The sequence below is a fragment of the Penicillium diatomitis genome (genome assembly GCF_028827545.1).
Source record: "Penicillium diatomitis strain IBT 30728 chromosome Unknown utg000005l_segment0_segment0, whole genome shotgun sequence".
Taxonomy (NCBI): Eukaryota; Fungi; Ascomycota; class Eurotiomycetes; order Eurotiales; family Aspergillaceae; genus Penicillium; species Penicillium diatomitis.
In genome coordinates this window covers 2,704,096-2,726,585 of record NW_026623177.1, presented here as the reverse complement: position 1 = coordinate 2,726,585, position 22,490 = coordinate 2,704,096, and the positions used below count along the sequence as shown (strand labels likewise).

Here is a 22,490-nt window from a genome sequence, read left to right as displayed (position 1 = left end):
ACTGAGTGCAGGAGCAACAAATGACGATCAAAGGCTCTAGCGAGCGGAATGCCAAGAACTGGTGGGAATCTTCGTATCGCTGCGTCGGTCACTCCTCCACGTGTTGATTGGTTGTGCGATGAGTGAAGCACAGCACTAGCCGTCTGGCGAAGACGGAGAAATGGCTTTATCCTTTCTTTCGCGTGGCTGTCGCGAGCAGATGGGTTGGTCTAGCTCTATAATACGATTTCACTCCGAAATGGTTGATTTTGTGCTTCTTTGCCTCCATCTCTCCACCGCTGTTCGTTTCCTCGTTGCTCGTTTCGGTCGCCAGTTACAGTCAGCACCAAGACTGGATACCACAACGACAACGCCGAGCCTACTTGCAATTACCTCATTGACTAAATCTCCAAATTTCGAGCTGGATACACAGGCATTTGCTCCATTAGGACCTGCGCATTTCCAGCATCCCCTTTGCCCGCGTCAATTTGCCATTCACGTTTGGCCCTTCCAGTCGAGGACCCTTTTACTAGGACGCCATTCTTACCGATCACCGACCAGAAGACCATATCATAATGTCCCTCCGCTCTGGCCGTCGGAACGGTGTCCTTGAAGATGATCCAGTGGGACCCTATGCCATCGAGAAGACGCCTAGGAACGGAGACAATTCTTCGTTGCCGACCAACAATCGCGATATTTCCCACCGATATGTCTTGGGTCTGTTCCGAGTTGACAGCGCCGGCGAGAGTGGTCGTACGGGCTTCCATCCTCTACACTTCTTCAGGGTCATCTTCAGAAGCACATGTACATTTTCGATGATTGTCAATGTCCTTTGGCCATTTGTACCCGCTGCGATTGCCATCCATTTCGCTCGACCGGATCTGCACGTGTGGGTATTTGCACTCAACTATATCGCAATGGTGCCTTCTGCCAACGTGCTGGGATTTGCGGGCGGCGAGTTGGCGAAGAAATTGCCGAAAGTGCTTGGAATCATTCTGGAGACGTTCCTCGGTGGAATCGTCGAGGTGGTTCTCATCATGGTCCTGCTGCACAATCACACTCCGGATCACCCACTCATCCCCGTCATCCAGGCTGCCATCCTCGGCTCCATCCTCGCAAACTTGCTTTTGTGTTTGGGCACATGCTTCTTTATTGGCGGTCTTACACGCTCCGAGCAGAGTTTTCATGAAGCTGTGAGCGAGGTGGGCACGGGTCTGCTCCTGGTAGCCGGGTTCGGTCTGCTGATCCCGAGCGCCTTCTTCTCGACCCTCAAAGGCGCTGTCAATGAAGAGTTCACCCTGGACATGCTCCGTAATGACACACTGACAATAAGCCGCGCCACGGCCGTCATTCTCATTGTGGCCTTCTTGACGTAAGTCAAACGCACACTCCTGGAGCTGGTGTCGGATACCCATTGCTAACACCTGCCCCTTCTATGTACAGGTATCTCGTGTTCAATCTACACAGCCACAACACGATCTTCGATGAGATTTTCGAAAAGGATGAGGAGCAGGACGAGGATGGACACCTGGAGCAACTGCGGAAGAAGCTCACCTTCCTCGAGTGCATTATTGCCATCCTCATCTCGCTCACTTGTGTCACTCTGTCTGCTGTGTTCCTGGTGCAAGAGATCGAGCCCATTGTCGAGCAAGGTGTCTCTGACACCTTCATGGGTCTGATCTTAGTCCCTCTTGTCGAAAAGGCCGCGGAACATTTGACCGCGGTCGACGAGGCGTGGGACAACCAGATCAACTTCGCCCTTTTCCACTGCCTGGCACCGTCCATTCTGACTGCTCTTCTGAACGCGCCGCTGGCCGTGATTGTGGGCTGGGGCCTCGACAAGCCCATGGACCTCAATTTTGAGATTTTCATGGTCATTCTACTGGTGCTGTCCATCCTGGTCGTGGGGAACTTTTTGCGGGATGGCAAGTCCAATTATCTGGAGGGAACACTGTGTGTGCTCGTGTATGTGATTATTGCAGTGACTTCATGGTACTACCCTGGTGCGCATATCACTTCGACGAACGGGGATTTGCCACAAACCACTCACGGCAAATGAGTGGTGTCTAGGTGGGTTTGTATGTTTCATTCGGGCAATTTCTTTGCCCAGAAAAGGGAATCCGACTCTCACTCCTGTATCCTACAAACGATTGAGATTACATAATCTAATTCAACTCCAATTCCCCTGTACTAGGATGGAACTCAAACACAAAAGGTTTCTCATATGAGGCCGCAGGGTTAAGGCACCCAGTCACAAATCTATCAATAGATGTTATACAATTTCGAGGCGCATCTCCAGCTTTAATCGAGACAGTAGTACCACGCCAGAGAAGCGAACAGAGTGGGAATTTGGGAATATCTTGTTTATACCACGTGACTCGATGATAGTATCTATCGATGCGAGCGCAGATAGGGGCAGACTCAACGTGATAAGGACATTTCGTCAGCATTGAAGACATTATTTGAATCACGACCGACTCTGTCAGGAATAGATCTGGCCTTGTAGTCCATGAGTTGAACATACTGCACCACTCCCCGACCCACTTATTCCTGAAGCAATTCCCGAGTTTCGGGTTGCCGCATTCCCACCGCGGGCGGCCCCGCGACTCCAACGCGCTATCCAATCCACTCAAGATGCAAGCTCCCAGGACGACCAGCGACATTCTGAGCCTATTCCGGGAGCGTGGTCTTCCAATCAAGCGAAGTCTGATCGATGAAGTCGATGCGGCACTCTGCTATTCTGCCGCTGCCGCCGAGACTCAGGAATGGGTGTCAACTCACCTGACGCCGAGCACTCTCCTGTCACGCGAGGAGGTCACCCTGTATGTTGAGATCCGTCATGAACGCATCTTGTCGCGAGATCAACCCCGCCTAATTATTGACCCGCTCTCCCAAGATATGACAAGCTTGAATCATCTGGCGCCCTCCAGCAGATCATTCACAATCCTGATCTGGGAGCAACAAGGCCATTCCTCGAAGATGAGATCCGGTTGGCCATAGCGTCTTTGGAGGCGACGACGGCAGAGATTGAAAAACAGACGGAGACGCTGTCGTTCCAACATGAGATTCTGCAAAAACAATTGCGACAGAGCGAGGAATCCGACCAGGCACGCGACCGAGATCTTGCGCGATTGAAAAAGAAGCATGAAGCTGAAAGGCAAAGAGTGGTGATTTCTGTGAGTGGAGTGCGTCTTGATCTTGCGGCGGAAATTACTTGGCTGACCTGCGCAAATGTGTATGACTAGGCCGATGACCTCGCGCAAGAGCTCGAGAATGAGTTCAGAATCATGACGGAAAGAACTGCGATCGAAAATAAGCGAATCCTTGCTCTACTCTCTTCGCGATTGAAGCAGGATGATAAAACACTAGCCGATCTGGAAGATTTCATTCTGGGGATAAGATCTGATGGGAACGATGCAGAATCCCTCAAACGGACTGGGCAGCTCAGTGAGCTTCTTGCAAAGTATAGTGCGGAGCAAATACACTACCGACTCGACAGGTTGTACTTGGAAGGTATCATGGCTGAGGAATCTTCGCCAACAACGGTTGGCGGCGATGTGGCAGCGCTGGAAGAAGAACTCGCAGCACTCTATCCAGAGATCGAGATTCTAGCAGAAATGTCTACCAAGCACGAGTTTCGAGATCCGATCTTGCGGGCTATCCAACACGAGCACAGTCGGCTGCGGACCGCCTCGGTGCAACAATTGGAACAAGTCCGTCCCTTTCCCTGGGGTACTTCCAGCCGTTGTATGAGACAGCAAGTACTGACAGAATGATTCGAACTAGGCTCTCGACGTGCTTATTGATATGACCCGGTCCCAAGAATGTCTCACGGAACAGTTACACGAACGAGAGTCCTCGTGTGAACTTCTCCAGCAACTCGCCAATCTCTACCATACCGTAGTGGGCCAGACTCTCACGACGCCAGCGCCCTCTGCTCGTCGCGACTCACTTCGACGACGTTCCATACCGGCAGGGGTCCTTACTGCGCCACGCTCGTCTGAGACTTCATCTTTAATCGCTCTTAAAGATCCAGCCCTGGAGAACTTGCTTCGGCGCGTTGGGCTGTCACCGGAGTCGATTGCCCGTTCACACGCAGAACATGGGGAGGCCTGGGCGCAAGATCTTCATGAAAAACGTGTCGAGTTGAATGACACCCTGCAAGCTCTAAGCATGGCGGGTGACGCGCCTCTGATTACTGGATTGGGTTCTGCTGACAAGGCATATCATCTTCTGTTCTCTGCTCTGCATCGGGAATCCAAGTACGCAATTTCGCTCCGTGATTCGAGTCAAGAGAAAGCATTGTCTGATCTTGACTCGGAACTGGGCCAATTACAGAAGGCAGTGAAGATGTTGGATCTCAATGTGTTACATCAGCGTGACCAGAGGCGGGATCGATTCATGGACAAATGGGGCCCCTAGCCATTCCCCCGGAGGGAAGTAGGAGCATAGGTGTTCGAGATCCGAAAATCATGGTCATGACGGTGAAAGTGGTGTAAAAAAGTACTGCTGCCTAAATAATGCTAATTACTTCAGAGGAATATTAATCCACCGGCCATGAATTGCTCTTTGAGTACACATTGATGATTCCTATAGAACGACGAGCCCGACCAACTGCCCTTCGTGTTGGATTTTCTCCAACACGGTAGACTGCAAATCATTCAAGCTTCGCCACGCATGCCTTGGCACGGGGGGTTTCTATACCGAGTATCTCCGCATCATAACTTCACGTTTCAGACAACACGCTTCTGGCAATGGTGTTGTGGGATAATCGGGGCTGAGTCTGTGGCTAGTGGGTTGTCCGAGCACCAGCGTATCTAGCTCGCGCCCAAGTCAAAAGATTGTGGCTACGGCTCGAGCATTGCTCCGAGTCAGGCGCAGGTGGTTACTAATACCTCATATCACTGATTAAGACTACCGAGAGCATGATATTTTTGTAGTTGATCTTAGAGTTGGTAAGTTTAGGTCTACTCGAAGTTCTGGACCACTGAGTAAAATACTTCAGTATACTAGTAGTCCAGCCTACCATAGCTCAGTTGTAGACTAAGCTTCTACACACCCGCGAGAGTCAATGGAGGAGGAGAGAGAGACTCCCCCGCCTTTAAACGTGCGGCTCGACCTGCACCCGATCTGCTAGAGGCCACTGAGTGAGCGCAACATGCGGTATGGTTGAAAGCACCTCTGGTGCCTGACGAGTTCTCCACGGCCCAGCTGGCCATATGCATGTCTATTCAGGACGCAGACGAACGTTTGGATCTCAGTGCTTGAACAGGTAAGCGCGCAGACCTGGCGGGCACTAGCATTGTTGTGATGGGACGGACGGTTGGTCCCGTAGGCAAGGCTGACTTCCTGCGGTACGAGTTATGACTTGTTCGTGCAAAGGTCGTAGACTACTTTAATTTGTAGAGTGGTGTACCTTGCTATCCGTCATACCGTCACACGGTTGTCTGAGCACAATAAATAAACCCGTGAACAAAGAATCCTAATACTTCCGGTAGAATTAGCAAATCTATTTTTTTTTTTTTGAAATGCCTATACTAAATCTGGACATATTTCAAAATACTTGAAAAGAAAAATAGCATTGTCAATGCCTTTGACCAGTTTTCCACGGTTGCCCTATGCAAAGTGTAGCGATATACTGCCAGTCTACTATCGTACTGATTCATGTTAGTTGGTCCGGCTGACTAGTACAGCGCCTCCCGTGACCAAGCTGCCACAGCAAAAGACTAGTCCCACGGGGCACCAGGATGACAAAATGATCAGGAACACCTTTTCTGACTTTGATAGCGGACGTGAATTGAAGTCACTTGCGATCTGAGAATATTTTTTTCATTAATACCATATTTGACGGTGCTCCGTGGCTGTTCAGCGTTCAAGCTACCTAGGGCTTCGGGCTTACCAGAAGAGGGAAGTAAGAAGGATGTCGGTTTTGGTTGGACGTGAGCATTGCACAGATCTCTCTGCTGCCTTGTGCCTGGCTGTCTTGGGCTGTCACAGAAGCACGATGACGGACAGACTTTTGAATCCCTTGATACATACACCTAGAGAGATCGATGGATGTTGCAAACCACTCGGAGGCGTGCTCTGCTACCTATTGCGGGTTTGGTGGAGGGATGGCCATAGCCCCCTCCTGGAAGCTCTTTCGCCTATATCTACATCTTTTATTATAGAGGACAGAAAAATTAACAGAAACAGCCCATAATTCAAATTTTCAAACAGCTATCTTTTTATTTTACGGCCTACTTGCCATTCACTCATCTGATACTTGTCATGACCCCCCTCATATGAGGAACTGAAAGGAAAAACGACCCGGCGAACCTGACCCGTCCGCGGGAATGATATCGAGTATCACCTGCATCGGGCCGATGACTCGTTCTCCCTTATTATCTGATATGAGATACTCGGATGGAAAGATACTAAGCTAAGGTCCCTCCCAATACGAGACTTTGCTAAAGAACAACCCTTTGTCTTTTACATAATATGCCATGTTCCATCTATTCCTGTCATTGTTGGCTCACAAAGGACGTCCCCATCAACAAAGACTCGATCTTCCTCGTTTTCTCGGGTCCTCTGATTGAGTCTTTGAGTAGGTTCACCATTCAAGTTCGAAACGCCATTCATGATTATAGTCCATTGTTTTCGAGCATGAGTTGGTACTCAACCAGACTGCCTGTCACCAAAGAATTGCATTGTCTCTAGGAGCCGCAATCTATACGATGCCAAAAATGGACCCTGGACTAGGCAAAAGTCCAACCATGATGTCGTCGGCACATACAAGAAGATATTCTTTCCCTCTCACTCCCTCGAGCCTCCCCCTCTGTCAGAAACGATGCTTGGAGAATCGCCCATCCATAGATGAACGCTGGAGAGACAGAACAGCCTTTGGCCTTGCCCTGCACAACCTAAATCGTCTCCGCCGACTCTTCTGCTTCTATCCAGATTCACATCTAGTCCGGTGCACCTGCAGGATTAGTGGCAGCTGTCCATCATTGTCGTTCTCGCCTTCAACATCACTTCCATCACTGCCCTTCTCTTCAAACACCAGCATCACAGACCCGGATGATCTGTATTGGATACAGTCTCAGAGAACTCCAAAGATCAACATATCCTCTCCTCTCGGCGCCTCGGATGTGGAATCGGCTTTCCACAGTATGAACACAGATCGCTGTCGGCCCCGGCGCTTCTTACGCCACTTTTCGGAGTTGTTCGATGGAGATACTCGTCGGTATGGCTGGCAAGATGCGCGAACAAGAGTGGATCACGCATACCGATATGAAGAGACACTTGCCCGTCATCGGCATCAACCTTCGTACCCAGATGCACGGACATATCGAACTCAGTATGAGCATCGACGTGAGTGGGATGGAGAACGCGCAGCTCGTCTACGGTCCGGGCGTACGCTGCCACCATCTCGTTACCACCACCGGAGATATCGCATCTCGCCCCAAGCAGGCGACCGTGCTGACTTGGCACATGGGATGCCTCGAAGAGATTTGGCTGAAGACGCCGAGGAACGTCCCGACGCGCGTTTCCGCGAGAGACAACATGAGATTTCTCGCCAATTTCCACGACAAACCCCTCAGCAAAGTTCAAGAGCACGTTTCCTTCACTCCTCGCCTCCTCCAGAAGAACGAGCAGCACGCCCGAGATTCTACAGTCGTCCATCATCACCGTTGCTACAGCCAAGACGACGTTCAGGGCCCATTGAAAGACCTGAGGCTCGGTCAAGACCAGCTCGCCCACCCAGCCCAGTGAACGAGCACGAACCTGCAAGAACAGGCCGATACACCTCTCCACGGCCAGTCTTTCGTCAAAACCGCCTCACACATCGCTCCCCACCATCGCCGATACTCACTCATTTCGATTCGGGTCTTTCGTCTTATGAACGCATCCGCCCTGTCCCGGACGCGAGTACGGACGATCATGGGCGTCGTTTGACTGGTGAAGAGACTCGTCAAGCGCGGAGTGAAGTGAGCGTGAGAGCAAGGGCGTCTCAGGTGGATTCTGACGGGCGCTCACCGACCGAACGAGTCCGATTTGATGCACGTAGTGACAGCGTGATCCCAGAAATTGTCTACAGTTCCAGCACCTTCAGCTCCCGCAATTCAAGATCGGGAGGACACGCAGACACTCGTCAGAGCGCGAGTTCTGACTCAAGCAGCGGTTCTGAATCTGAATCCGACTCGAGTAATTCGACGTCCATCTCAGCGTCTGGCGGTGCATCCGGATCAAGCTCTTCTCGGTCGAGCTCCTCGGGATCACGCTCGGTACATCGCCCTGCATCCCTGGTCGGGTCCGATCACAGCTCAAGCACCAGTGCAAGGTCAAGCTCCGGTTCAGAGACTCTGACTAGACCCTTTCCTGGCAGACAAGCTCTCCCGCCACGGACGCGAAGACGGGTCAGAATCATCGAGTACCGTCGCCCACAAGAACAACTTGTTGATGTTGTTCATCGGGAGCCTCGGCCAACGCTCGCTTATGGATATCGGCCGGGGGGCCGTGGTGCGGATGAAAGGCAGTTCTATGTGGTCCGTAGACCCGGGAACTCGGGCAGTATGAGACAGGGATGGTGGTGAGACGGACGGAAATGCCAGGCTTTTCTCATGGAAGATTGATGTTCCTTTAACTAAGGAAATTCTTGGAGACGCGTCTTATCTTGGTCTCTCTCGTTTCGTCTTGAGCCCGAGGTCCAGATGAAGATCATGCAGCGTGAATGGTGATGGAGTGTGGCATGACGGCTGAGTGTTGGAACGGATCACGTTCGGATGTTTGATTAGATCACGAGATACCCGCAGTTGGTGGGTTTCAAAGCATAATTTCCTAGATGGTCAAGTTTTCTTGCCGGTTGCTTTGCCAGCACTTTCTTTGCCAGCACTGTATGATCGGACCTGTCACTCCTTCGGCTCGAGGGACACTGCTCAATCCGGATCCATCGGGCGCATAAGTTACATAGCGGATCTCGGGATGGCCGTTGATCTCTGCTAAGCCACCTTTCTTCCGTCCAGATAGTCTAAGTGGATCTGAAAAAGGCCTTGCCTTGAATGTAAGGTTGCAGCTCAACGACAAAGACAAGACTTGAGACCAAGCGAGATTAGGTTCAGGCTCCAAAACATGCAAACAACAACCTTATATACCGAGCTAGGATACAGCGCTCTGTAGACGACTTAATCAGCCATGTCTCGAGTAGTCATAGAGCAGGTCTTTGGAAAAAGACGAGGCTACTAGTAAATAGCTCACATAATAATCGACCACGGTCGTGCAACTCATGACCACGATTCAGCATGTTACGCTGGAAGATGCCGGAGCCCGCAGTATACAGTTTCTGCACGCCACTATCTATACGCGAGAGGAACGGTGGAGACACGACCTGGCCCCGATCGCAAGCATCGGCAGGTTGTTCAACCTTGGCAAGTAGAAAGCAAGTCCAACGACTGTGGGATGCAGCATGGACCGTACTCAAGCACGCTAGACAGGCACGGAAAGCATCGAGAACGGAAGAGAACAAACAGTCTTATCTGGCGTGTGAATCGTGTCCACATCCTCCCCTGATTCCTTGGCTCGGTGGGCCGAACACTTGGATCTTCAGCCAGGCCTGGAACGCAGGATCCTCCATCGGAATGCGTCCAGATGATTTCTTTCTCATGCAAACTCTCCGACTGCGGTTGTCCCAATGTGCGTCATTCCCTCTTTTCCACCTTCATCTTCACCGTGAGTGTATATCGATTGATCAGTCCACACTCCACCCCATTCTCCCGCGGCTTGAAAGCTGGCTATCCTGTATCCGAGTCCCCTCTTCTCTCCATCACCATCTCCACGAAGCCCCCGTTGTGTCGAGCGAATTGTCTCCCAATCACCATCCACACATCGTCCATGTCGAAAAGGATTGGTTCCAAGTGAGTCCGCCTGGGCCGTATCTTCTTTTCCCTCGGCTGTGACTTTATCATCCATCACTCTTCCCTTGGAGTTCACGCCATCTTCGACCCTCTCTGTCTTTCTCTCTCATTCTCTCTCTCACCTGGGACGGGACTTTGAACCCAGCAAGATCATTAACCCACTAAAAGTCCACCACAGCTCTGAGTCGCCGTCCACCAGCGTTTCACAGCACTACGATCCAATCACGGGTGCTGCTTCTCTGGACGCCGTGCACCTCTCATCCTTGAGCTGCATCACAAGACTCGCCCCCGACGCCGCGTGGTTCCCTCGTGCAGTCCACTCCCCTCCCCCTCCCCCCATATCCACCTTCTCCCGCCTCGGCTTCACCTCGCTTCTTATCTACAAGGCGACGAGATCGCCCCTGGCTCCCTCCACAGAGTGTCCCACGGCGCCATCTCTCCCCCCCGAAGCCAGAGCCCGGGTGTTGAAGTTGAACCATGAGAGTGTCACCGGTGGAGCCGCGATCAACCTACACCATCAGGTGTGCTTCTATCCAGTCACCAGCCGCCGTTGCGGCGCACGTCTCTCACAGACACTAAACCCACCTAGTCTCGCGGCAGGATGACCGCTGTCATGACACAAATTCAGAGCGCGTCGCCGGATGATGTGAAGCCGCCGGGGTCGGTCGTCAAACTCGGCCTGTCCTCCGCCGATACCGATATCTCGAGACCAGAGTCGTTGCTGAACGGCGCGATCAGCGTCTTTGACATCCCGCCCGATACGGCACTTCTTCTGTTCTGCAATAACATCGAGAAACTAGTGACGCAATTCACCGACCTTCCGCTCGAATCCTTTCCCGGCTCCAATGGCTCGACCCCATTTGAACCCCGGACTCCGCGAGAGGATCTGGTTCCCAACCAGACCGTAGGACTGCACTGCGGCGATTCACACGAGGCAGGCCATGATCGGACGGAAGAAGAGACGTTTCAACTCCGGATCCTGTCCCGCAAATTCCTCTCGAAGAAGGTGCCCCCGATCGCGCTCCGGGATTATCTTCTACGCCTGCAAAAGTATTGCCCGATGTCGACCGCCGTTCTGCTTGCGGCGAGTGTTTACATTACAAGGATGGTCGTGGTGGACAAAGTAGTTCGTCCATCTCCCAAGAACATGCACCGCCTTGTGTTGGCCGGTCTCTTGGTCGCCACCAAGGCTCTGGAAGACCTCAGTTTCCCACACAGTCGCGTGGCCCGAGTCGGTGGTGTATCGGAACAAGAGCTTTCCCGGCTCGAAGTGACATTTTGTTTTCTAGCCGACTTTGAGCTGCGAGTAGACGCGCAGATGCTCATGGATGAGGCGACAAGACACTGGTCACCGCGCTCTGAATCAGGAACTGGAGAAGGGACCGATTGAGTGAATGTTGGGGGGACCTTTCGAGGAATCTAGTCTCGGGGGACTCTGGCTCATCTATGTGAAGGCTTTTTCACCTAATCTGTACACCCGTTTTGGTATTAGCGATGCAAGTTATCCGCGGAAAGATACAAAATTTTTTTTGGCCGAGTCACGGTTCTTTTCAGCTATGATTGACCGTACTGTATCAGATTCTTACGGTCTGAAATAGCGCGAGCTAAGACCGCCAGCCCTGAGATGGTAGCACGTCACGCTGCTTGTTCGGATTCTCAGCTTGAGTATACCCTCCCTAAGTCAGGTCTGATTTGCGAAGCTGCCCGAGTCTACATATTGGCTGTGGCCTTGAACCAAGGTCCGCTCAGATCATCAGAACGAGACAGAGTGCCTACGAATCTATCCGATGATAGATCGAGACTTCAAGAGTCCTTTCGCGCTTGGCCTTAGTGCAAAGGCAGCCGCAATTTGAAGTTGAACATGGAGTTGAAATGTATTGATATCTCTACTCTGGCGTCGTGCAGGACGATCTGTAATATGAGCGCCCACAGAGCTGCGTATTGACAAGCCACACTCACTGATCTTGTCTGCATTCTTAGACTGCGCCCTCTACCTGGACAAGCCTCAGCCCTGCAGTGCGCGGAAACACGGCTGCCTATGGGGCTGAGGAAGGATGTCCTCATGGAGATCATGGACCAGGAACCCATACTCCGAAGTAAACGAGAGCAAATTTAATTGGACTCAAAATCTGTGAAAGGAAAATTTGCCGACTCAAGTAGCACACTCGTATCCAATTTGAGGAGGCTTATTATTATTAAAGGACGATTGAGCATCTGGTCAACCCTTCTTGGCGTGGTGCTTCGCTTCTTGAGCTCCGAATCAATTAGCGTGAGGGAGAGCTGTGTCGCTCTTCCGAAAAAGACTCCGCCTTGTCGCCGCTCTGTAACCAGGCCGATCATCGTCTCCGACAACTCCCCTTTTTTGAGTTGGTCTTGTCAACAGGCGCGGGCACGGCAGATCGAAGGAACAAGTCTGCATTCGCCATTACGGCCGCATACTTGCCTTGTGTCAAGTATATTCAACGGCGCATCAACAAGTCCTCCTTCCGTCATTCGGGCGTCGTGTCCATCTCCGGCCCCGGCTTTTCCTCCGCATCCTGACACTTTCTCCCTCCTCTCGCTGCGCCAGAACAACGAAATAAAGGGAGCGCACCGCTTGCAAATATGGCATCAACCTCTCCAGCCGACGACCAGGGTGCAAAGTCTGGATCTCCCGAGTCTGGGAGTACACCAGCCAGTGTCAACAAAGAGGCCACCGCATCGGCGGGGAGCGAGGTTGAGATGAAGAGCATGCGGTCAAACACGCCGCCAAAGGGATCCATCCCGCTGGGCGAGGATATAATGCAATTAGCCCGAATCGGTGAAATTGGCGCGATGCAGAATTTGTTCGTGACGAAGAAGTTGACTGCGAATCACCGGGACGAAGAGGGGATTACGCCGCTGCATGTATGATTCCCAGACCCAGCTTCCTGTTCGGGTTCGCTTGACGATTTTACATTGGCACCATTCTTTCCAGCACCGAGGATCCTGCAATTCCAAGCTCGTCCTTGCTGGTGGAATGAAAGTTGCTGTGAACTGAAGCTGACTTTTATTTTTTTATTTTTTCCTCTCGCAGTGGGCGGCCATCAACAACCAATATGCCATGTGCAAGTTCCTGCTCGATTCCGGCGCCGACGTGAATGCCAAAGGCGGGGAGTCGGTCGCTACGCCAGCAATGTGGGCAGCGCAACGATGCCATTATTACATCGTTAATCTACTCCTTTCCTATGGCGCGGACCCGCTGCTCACCGACGTACAAGGCTACAACATCCTCCACCTGGCGACGATCGATGGGAACGCTTTCCTCGTTCTCCTCCTCCTTCATCAGGAAATTCCCGTGGATGTGATGGATCAACAAGGCCATACAGGATTGATGTGGGCTGCGTACAAGGGCTACCCTGTCTTGGTGGATCTCTTCCTGCGATGGGGTGCCGATGTCAATGCTGTGGATGAGGGTGGCTTGACACCGCTGCACTGGGCGCTGGTCAAGGGTTCATTGCCCAGTATTGTCAAATTGCTCGAGTATGGCACCGATCGCTTTGCAGAGACTCGTGACGGCAAGTCACCCAGCACTGTCGCGCAAGAAATGAACACTTCTCGGGTCTGGCAGCGTGCGCTTGCTGAGCGCGGGTTTGAACCGGACGGTACTCAGAAACCGCCGGGGACGGGGTTGTCTGGCTATTTGAAAAATAAGAGTGTGATGGGCAAATTCTTCTTCTTGTGGCCTTTCCTGACCCTCCTTGTTGCAATCTGGATGCTGAGCCATCTTCCCATTTTCTTGGGCGTCCCCGCCACGGCAGTCACTGCTTTTGGCATGCAGTATGCTGCGCAACAGGTGGCGAACCGTGGTCCATCGGAGTATCGGATTCTACAAAAAACGGTGAGATGATCTTCCAAGCTCCTTGCGGCTTTCAGCATGCACGACGATTGAAACGAAGCTAATCCAACTTCCTTAGCCCTATCTGGCTGGTATTTTTGCGGCCACGCTGTTCTGGACTGGATTCCGTTACGTTACCAAAGTGCTGCCCGGTAAGTAGACTGTCTCAACCTTCCTGATGAATTTTTCAGACTGTTGTCCTAATCATTTGCTACAACTACAGCTACTTACTCCTCGGCTCCGATCGTCAACATTCTTTTCACTGCCTTCTTCTGCCTTACTGCGTACTTCTACACCTTGGCCATGATCGAAGATCCCGGCTATGTACCCAAGGTGAACAGCCGCAATCAGCAGAGAGAATTGGTCAAAGAGCTATTCGAGCAGTGGAAGTTTGACGAGGAAAACTTCTGTATGCCGTGTATGTCAAGGAAGCCACTGCGCAGCAAGCACTGTCGTCGTTGCGGACGCTGTGTTGCCAAGCATGACCAGTGAGTGCACAAATCGCGTTCCTCTGATAGAGCATTCCGCCCATTGCTAATCGCATCACTCAGCCATTGCCCTTGGATTGACAACTGTGTGGGAGCAAATAATTTGCGCCACTTTGTATTGTACATTGTGTCTCTCGAGATCGGCATCATTCTCTTTGTGCAACTGAGCGTCACTTGTAAGTGGTCAATCGTTCATCATATGGTTGGTTCTCCGGCAAGCTATACCTTATTGACACATTTCTACGTTTAGACATCCAAGGTCTACCGTCCATTCCTGGTGCCAGGTGTAACGTTATTAACGACACACTTTGTGACATCATGACCCGTGACACGTTCACGCTCGTTCTGGACGTCTGGGACACCTTGCAACTCGTCTGGGTAACCATGCTCTGCGCTGTACAGCTCGTTCAGGTGTCCCGCAATCAGACCACCTACGAGAACATGCGTGGTCACCATGTTGATCGGTCATACCCCAGTTCCCAAGCCTTCGCCTCGGCCATGGCTGCCGGTACTCCCTCAATGGAAGCCGCCGGTCTCACTGCCAACGGCGCCGGACCCAACCCGGCAATCCCACGTCCCGGTCAACCTCGACGGAAACACGGTTTCTGTGCCCAGTGGTCATCCTTGCTCGGCATTGACACATTCTTTGCCACCGCACGTGGAGGGCAAGTTGCACGGCCCCGAAATCCGTTCTCACGCGGCGTGATCACCAACTGCCGCGACTTCTGGTGTGATCCAGCTCCGGTGTTTGGAAAGAATCAAACCGGCTCTGGTATGCTCGGCGGCGAAGTCGTCAATTACCATAACATGTATCAGACTCCGACACGGATGCACATGAGTGCCCGAACTGGTGATGGCGGAGCCTACCGCAGTGTGGCTGGTGAGGATCCTGAACAGATGGTTTGAATAAAACAAAGGAAACATAAGATTTGCATTGTCGACACGATCTTCCGCGACGTGTTTTGGCCTATTATTCTTTTTTTTTCTCCTCTTTGCAGCCACGATTCTCATATCTGTTTCTTTTTGTCCATTTGGCTGTATATGCATACCCCAATACTTTTGAAGAAGCTCATGGCATTGCGTCTCCTTTGGTCACGATTTCTCCCTTCGCCGTCTCTTACTTTATGTTTTCCCCTGTTTGCCTTGTCTTACTTGCACCGTCGCCCTTTTACTTTTGTGGTAGATCCTTGTTTTATACGCGTCCGTCTCCCTGCCTCTACGTACATGAGCGATGACATGAACTCAATCATAATGGATGTTACAAAGATAATTATACCACTATTTCGATGATCTATGTCTGGCCGCTGCACCTAATATTCGACTCGATATGACTCTCTCAGGCCTCACGTGTCTCCCATCTCAAGATCTCCTTTACAGTTCAAGTCTTCACAGGCGGTTCGTCAAAATAGAGACCTGCCTAGCGCCAGCCTTCAAGTCACTGCACCTATGACCTACCTTACCCACCGGGCCTGGTCGCGTATCTTACGACGTTCAAGCGTGATCCCATCCGTTCAGGGGTTTCCGCTGATGGAATGCAAGCGACGCAATCGGGCAGCCGCGTCCTTATGATTGGATATCTGGAGTGAGAACGGATCGAACTTGAGGACGGGAAAAGAAAACAATTGGAATGAGTGGAAATAGAAGAGATGGAATGTCTATTATCTTATATTGCGTACAGCAAAAATAAATCATAGCAAAGCGTTGACTTCGGTGTGCCTTGCATAGGTCCTCGTCGTGTATTGCATCACATGCATTTTGAGTGAACTTGCACATCGGGAAATGAGGGACTAATACAGGGTTCAGGTTGACTGGGCCTGGAGTAGATCAATGCTTCAGTGATTAGGTTTATCTGAGAAATTTCCAAGAAAAAAAAGAAGAATCTCATTACACCCAGTCTCTACTCTTTTTAGGGGGGCGGTGAGGTGAAGATGGGGTTTGGTTTCTTCATCCACATTGGAGAAGTTCCAGATCATAGCATTGCCCGAATTGGGGTGTCCTGCACCTGCGCGGAAACGCCAGTCAATTCATCGCCAAAGACAGAATTGACAATCTCGCCACCTCGCACCGCGAGAATGGACAGCAGACTGTCGCTCAGACCGTGCGTCTTTTCGTTACATCCTTGCAACCAGATTCCTGCATCGGGGCTGACTTTGCTCTCGTCCAATGCTACGCGGTAGTCTCTGCCCGTGGACCAGGCTGATTGACCTTCTGGTCGGAGGGCGCGCACTTGCTCCAGGAGTTGCTCATGGGCATCACGCTGGTAGCCCGTGGCTACCATCAGGGCGTCGACGTCTAAGGTCTCGTTGTGGGCGGTGTCGTCTTCGTTCACGGACTGGACGTGGATGCGCATGGGACTGTTGGGGTTATGGTGCTCGATGCGAGCGACCTTGCGTTCGGGCAGGATGCGATGTTGCCAGGTAGACTCGTCAGGGTTGCGGATGCGTTGCAGATACATGGCGTTGTAGATTTCTTCGATGAGTTCTAGACGGACGACGGAATAATTGGTGGCTTTGTCCCTGGCGATGCGTGCGTGACGTTCGTCTTGGGGAAGTTGGTAGAATTGTTCGACGCGCTCGGGGTTGAAGATTTCGTTGACGCTGACGGGGAGGGTTAGATAAGTGGCCACGTACAAGAGATGAGCGGATGAAGCCTTGGGGAGGGAGGAAAGGCCTGTTTGGGCAATTGACAAGGGGGAGTATCAACATACAAAGGAGAATCATCACTCGGCCGCAGTGCGGTATCGCGTAGGATCAATGTTGTGCGGCATTTGGGATACCGGCGTTGCAAGTCATGGAAGATCTCCGCGGCACTCTGTCCGGATCCCACCACGGCGATGTTGTATGAAGCAGACTCATTCTTCAAAATGTTGGGCAGCCCTGTGCAGTACTTGGACGAGTGCATGATGCGAGCGTCCTGGGGGAACCCCGGGGGCATTTTAGGTTTACCACCTAGTGCCACAACCACTTTTCGTGCTCTCCTCGAGGAAATCTTCCCCGTCGCCGAGTTCCGAGATCGCACGATGAAGTAATCCACCACGCCGTCGGTTTTGCTTCCAGGCACCACCTCGACGACTTCCTCGCCGTAGCTCACCACATCCTCGAAACGCTGCGCACACCAGCGCATATAATCTTCAAACTCCATCCGCGCCGGCAAGAAGGTCCCCAGGTTGGTGAAGTGCACCAATCGGTTCTTGTTATGCAAGTAGTTTAAGAAGGTGAAGCTACTGCGAGGGTCTCGCAGAGTAGCCAGGTCCTTGATGAAGGAGATCTGCATGCGCGAGCCGGGCACCAACATGCCCGCATGCCAGGCAAACTGGGTTTGACGCTCGAGGAAGGCCACCTTGGGCGCGAAGGAGGAGGTCGAGGCGGTTCGTGTCAGAGCCGGGTCCATGGCGTCATGGAGCGCAATGGCGATGGCCAGCGAGGCCGGACCGAATCCCACGCAGAGAAGGTCATGCATCTCCTCGGCCGGGACGGAGCGAAGCCGCGTACGTTGTCCAGATGTCTGTGAGCGTGCTGTCATTTCGTTCAGAGTGGGAAGCTCAGCTTTGCGAGAAATAGATTGCATGGTGTGCGGTCGAACAAGAAGGACGTCGACAGCAGAGGTAGCACGAGCCGACCTGTGATACGGAGGATGTTTCCAGAATATAGTGACGGCACCAATTCCAACCTAGGTTGACAGTTCAAGCAGACGATCCAAACAGTCAATAAGACAGTATTGGTCAACGGTACGTGTAGACAATGTCCAACGCAAGTCTAACAATGTGAAGGCCTCCGGAGCTGTGATGCGCAACCGACACGATCGAAGCTTGTAGAGAAGGAACAAAAAAGTGAAACCGGGAAATTGACCCCATCGATGGGAGAGGCCGGATTATGTACAGCTAGCGAATCCAACAAACCGCATCTAGCGGGACAGCGGGACAGTCCTGAATAATCGGATCGATGCGAAGAAAAATGGCGCGGTGGTCCGATGGGAAGGAGAGTTGGCGTTCAAAAAAAAAACATAAAAGCCCAAAAGTGAAATTGACCTTCGAGGGAAAAGCTTGAAAAACGAGATCGGAGCTCAAGAAGGCCGAGGACAAGTCCGCTTTTGGAGGTGGGGATATGGAGGACAAGTCATGGATCACAAGCTTGCCCTGCTGCGGACCTGCGCACCAGCTTGGACTCTTGAAAGTTTGCAGCCTGGAACGGAGCTTCGGTCACTGAATTACTAGTTATTTGGGTCACATTGGTATTGATCATTTGACACTGGGCTGATGGGCTCGGCAGAGTCGGCACCAGGAAATCTGGTGAGTTCGAGGAGAGCGTACTGTAAATTCAGAAATTGTTGGTCCCGTACCATACATTACTTTCGATCTTCCATCTTGCAGTGGGATGCCCGATGCACGCCCCCACTTGGGAAAACCGGCGGTGGAAAGTTTTGCCAGTGAGACGGAGGCCCAAGCGGATCAGATAAAAAAAGTGGCTCATCAAAAATGGAGCCTCCGTTCCTCCTGTCCTGGCGAGACGGTCAGCGTAGCAATGCCGTTCTGCTGCACCTCTCAACGTGCACTAAAGAGGGAAGAGACTAGCCCGGCCTCGCGCTCACCAAAGAAGGCAGACGATCCAGGGGATGGTCATGGGCAGCGTTATCAATCAGTCTCCACCATTCAGTTTACGACTGCACATGCCTCTGGCGGGGCTGACCTCGTTGTAGAAAAGTCAAATCACTACAAGTTGTTTTGTGCGATGTGTCAGTTCAGCAATCGGTATTTCGGGCTTAGCTCTTGGAAATCCATGGGGAGTCCGGGTTTCTCAATTGTCAAAAGACGTAGAGAAATATTAGATTCGACACAAATTTGAAACGCACGTTGAAAATGTGTCTGATGATGCGGAATAGCTACGGACATGTCATGGGAGATTTCCTTCAAGCTGACTCCGCACGGACATGACATCCCGCCGACGTCAATGGAATCACCTTTTTTTTTGAAGCTGCTCTCTTGCGCTTCGAATTCTGCAAGAAAAAGCGCGTGGCGTCCTGGGACCGGTCGTCCTCGCTTGGCTCCTATATACGGTCAAAGCCTTGACACATAGATGTCGGCTACTGGCCGAGACTGGAACTCGACAAGACCGGTGTCAGAAATTTGGTTCATTTCCGATGTCGGGAAAATCCACGAGCGCCGACTGTTCCATGGAGTCTACGCGAAAGACTTTCTAATGAATAGTCCCAATCGGAGTACAGATGTCAGATGACAATGAAGGAAACAGCTGATTTCAAATCTGATCTGCCGTCTGGTCTTATTTTCTTCTCGTCAAATCCTGCATCAGTGCATGCTTGGCAGTGGAGCGCGGCCCCCACGAGGCTCACGGTTTGAAGTTGGGCAACAATACCACCGGAGCCGGGACTGCACGTCGGCGCTGGAGTCGACGAGAAAGGCAATTGAATGGTCCCGGGATTCCTTGGCAATTCTCATGGTCAATGCACGTGATCTTCTTCCAGTTCCAAGTTTCTCCAGGAAGATGGATAGGATCAAAATGACCAAAGAAGAAAAGCGGGGGTCTGACGGTGTTCATCGCTAGAAGTACTCGAGCATGAAAAAGAGAGACCTGTCACAGCTCGAGTTCGTATGTAAAAATCAAACAGAAGCGAGTCATGAACTGATCCGGGAGCGTTCAGGAATCAACTGTAGTAGTGTACACACTACACAGTACACACTACACACTAGGAAGGTTGGATGTATATCTCCACATGGTACGCACCAAAATTCAATTGGCAGGCTCAAACGCGTCGTCAGTGGCACGGTTTACTTGGCAGACCTTTGGAGTTTTGAGACCTTTGGAGTTTTGAGACCTTTGGAGTTTTGCAGATCAGTGATTTGAGTTTTTCAATTGTTCCACATTAACATATACGAATGGTTTCGGCTCGCTTCTTTGTTTTCCCCCCAATCTGTTGTGATTCACACCTTTCTTGTCCTTCGGTGAGCAGTCCACTTGAATCCACCAAGGGGCGGTGACTTTGAATCGGAAAAAGGATGGCCAAGTCTGGTGGCAGGTTGGCTTGAGTACGTACTTCGCTTCTGTCCCGATGGCGACGAGTGGGGCAGGCGGCACATGCACAGAGTATGTTGTGGAACGATCAAGGAATCACCCGAGTTGGTCTTCGGCGGAAGCGGGACAAACGATCTGATAAGAAGTTATGGATGTTATTCACGGGCTGAAAATCAGACCGTTGGCATCCTAGTCAATTCGCACACAAAACCATGAAGGATTTGTCTCAGCTTGGTGGGGACTCGTGCCCAGCTGACGGGTTAATGTTACGAAATTTCATTCAGATGCCTCGGTAGTACCCATCACAAAAGTGTACAACATCTCGGTGTGGATGGTGCTGTGGTCACTTGGTCTCCATTTTGAGACGGGGTCGGGTCGAGCTCGAAGTATCTAAATAACGTTATCAGATCCGCTCTGATGACTCCATGCTCCGCGAGCTATTTTCTGTATGGCTAGTACCCACGGAAGAGTATGTCACGTCACCGAGAAGAACTTTTGTTCGACACATACTGCTGACTAGAATTGTGGCATTTGCACACCCACATGGAACAGCCCTTTACCAACCGTCACTAAGGCATATGAGGTGTGAGCCACTTCGCTCGGATTTGTGGACAAACTGAACATGGGGACGACTCCATCAACAGAGACGCACCTGGTTCTTATTCGACTGCCCACCTTCATGACCATGCACTACTCATGGTGTAGAAAAACGCAAGACAGCACTGAAAGCCCCTCTCTCTGAACCATCTAAGCTGGTAAAATTGGCGATTGAGATTGATGGCTCCTAACATTGAGATGAGACATCTGCACTCCTCCATCCATGGAAGCGAACAAGTTGCTCCACGAGTTTGACTTTGTCGATCAAAAACTGTTGAAAGCAATCCATCGATAGGTTTGTGCCACATCATTGACGTAGTCATAATTTCTCGACACCGAGCATCTTTCTATTTCACTCCGGTTTGATCCGAAGATTGACAGCTCGAAACGCAAGATCGACTTCCATGTTGTCCCCGTCGGAAAAGGTGTGGGTGAGCCGGAGAATTAATGGAGGATCTGATAAGGAAGCTGGAAGAGCGCCCGATTCCGAGTCTAACTACATTCGGCCCAGTGCCCGACACAACGGAAAATGACGGGAGAAGGTGGTGAAAGGAATGAGAACCGTAAATTACATGTATCATACACGCTATTCTGCCAGATTTACAGTACTGTAATCTTCCTCAAGTCATCTCCAAGCGGCCAGAAGTGGACGCATGTAGAGGTACGTCATCTTCGTCATGGCGCCCGCAAGCTCCGCTGTCGATCGAGCGGCAGCGAAAACATCTCTGCACGTTTCATTGTATGACTACGCAGGCGTGCCGATGTATTCTACCTCAGCCTTCGCTCGTCGTTATAGTGACTACAGCTCCTACTGTATAGATACATTCAGATACCTTGCCAGACAATCTGCGATCCGCCAGATCTTTGATTTAAGCTAGATAAACCCCTCGCTCGCATAATCGTCAAAATCCAAGATACCGCCCCACCCTGTTAAATGTCCGTATCCGTCGTGGTCAAGGTTGCTCTCGCCTTCTCTCCGAGTTGGATTCCCACTTCGGTCACTACGATAAAGTCGCGAAGCTCGGACTTGTCCACTTCTTCATGTTACACGCGGTGATGGATCTGGTAAGGAATAGACTTTGAGTCTTCAACGCGAACGCGATCGGAAACAGTATTTTGGACCTTCTCCCGCAAGATTTCTTTGGATGCCTGCCCAGTAACCAACCATCAACCACTGATGCGCAAGGAAACGACTTAAGAACTTGGCTGTGGATTACCCACTTTTATCTAACTTCCTCCTCTCCTCGGTGTTTTCGTTCTCGCCTTGGCTGTTCGGTCGGGCATCGGCAGAGTCAGCCAGACCTCCTCGGATGTTCTTGCGGAGCGCCCATTCTAATACGGCGGTGCATCAGGCCCAAATACAAGTGGATCACCCGAACTGGAAACGCTTTCGTGCTCAGTCCACCCTTCAGCCGCCGGTCACGAATCAGCTGCGTGTCGAGTCTGTCGACCCTGATTCAAATTTAGCATATGAGACAAGATCGTTCCTGATTGTCCTTCGATGCTTACTGGGCGCCGGACCGTGCTGGTATCATTTTGTATTTTCCTTTTCCTCTATTAATCGATTGCGAACAAAGTCATTATTCTGCATGGAGCCCATGTAATCAGTGGGAGTTGATCCACTTCACGAGAGGACCCATTCATGACCCCT

At 51.5% G+C, this 22,490-nt stretch overlaps 6 protein-coding genes across 6 annotated transcripts; 4 read left to right on the top strand and 2 right to left on the bottom strand.

Moving 5' to 3' along the window:
* Positions 1-554: 554 nt before the first annotated feature.
* Positions 555-2,038, top strand: N7539_005392 (hydrogen/calcium exchanger domain-containing protein; the record flags this gene model as incomplete). Its single annotated transcript, XM_056934994.1, has 2 exons — positions 555-1,351; positions 1,423-2,038. 2 exons carry the CDS (start codon positions 555-557, stop codon positions 2,036-2,038), a joined length of 1,413 nt encoding a protein of 470 aa, XP_056790188.1.
* A 575-nt stretch (positions 2,039-2,613) lies between these two features.
* Positions 2,614-4,401, top strand: N7539_005391 (uncharacterized protein; the record flags this gene model as incomplete). Its single annotated transcript, XM_056934993.1, has 4 exons — positions 2,614-2,801; positions 2,876-3,155; positions 3,225-3,692; positions 3,766-4,401. 4 exons carry the CDS (start codon positions 2,614-2,616, stop codon positions 4,399-4,401), a joined length of 1,572 nt encoding a protein of 523 aa, XP_056790187.1.
* Positions 4,402-6,910: 2,509 nt separating this feature from the next.
* N7539_005390 (uncharacterized protein) lies at positions 6,911-8,432 on the bottom strand (the record flags this gene model as incomplete). The annotated part of the gene is made up of 5 exons (XM_056934992.1): positions 6,911-7,043; positions 7,199-7,783; positions 7,835-8,053; positions 8,133-8,264; positions 8,335-8,432. The coding sequence occupies 5 exons, from the start codon at positions 8,430-8,432 to the stop codon at positions 6,911-6,913; spliced, it is 1,167 nt and encodes a 388-aa protein (XP_056790186.1).
* A 2,041-nt stretch (positions 8,433-10,473) lies between these two features.
* Positions 10,474-11,262, top strand: N7539_005389 (putative cyclin-dependent protein kinase complex component; the record flags this gene model as incomplete). Its single annotated transcript, XM_056934991.1, has 1 exon — positions 10,474-11,262. The coding sequence occupies one exon, from the start codon at positions 10,474-10,476 to the stop codon at positions 11,260-11,262; it is 789 nt and encodes a 262-aa protein (XP_056790185.1).
* A 1,214-nt stretch (positions 11,263-12,476) lies between these two features.
* Positions 12,477-15,122, top strand: N7539_005388 (ankyrin repeat domain-containing DHHC palmitoyltransferase family protein; the record flags this gene model as incomplete). The annotated part of the gene is made up of 6 exons (XM_056934990.1): positions 12,477-12,758; positions 12,928-13,731; positions 13,808-13,880; positions 13,952-14,216; positions 14,280-14,392; positions 14,467-15,122. The coding sequence occupies 6 exons, from the start codon at positions 12,477-12,479 to the stop codon at positions 15,120-15,122; spliced, it is 2,193 nt and encodes a 730-aa protein (XP_056790184.1).
* A 1,063-nt stretch (positions 15,123-16,185) lies between these two features.
* N7539_005387 (lysine N(6)-hydroxylase/L-ornithine N(5)-oxygenase family protein) lies at positions 16,186-17,783 on the bottom strand (the record flags this gene model as incomplete). The annotated part of the gene is made up of 2 exons (XM_056934989.1): positions 16,186-16,813; positions 16,924-17,783. The coding sequence occupies 2 exons, from the start codon at positions 17,781-17,783 to the stop codon at positions 16,186-16,188; spliced, it is 1,488 nt and encodes a 495-aa protein (XP_056790183.1).
* Between the last annotated feature and the right edge of the window lie 4,707 nt (positions 17,784-22,490).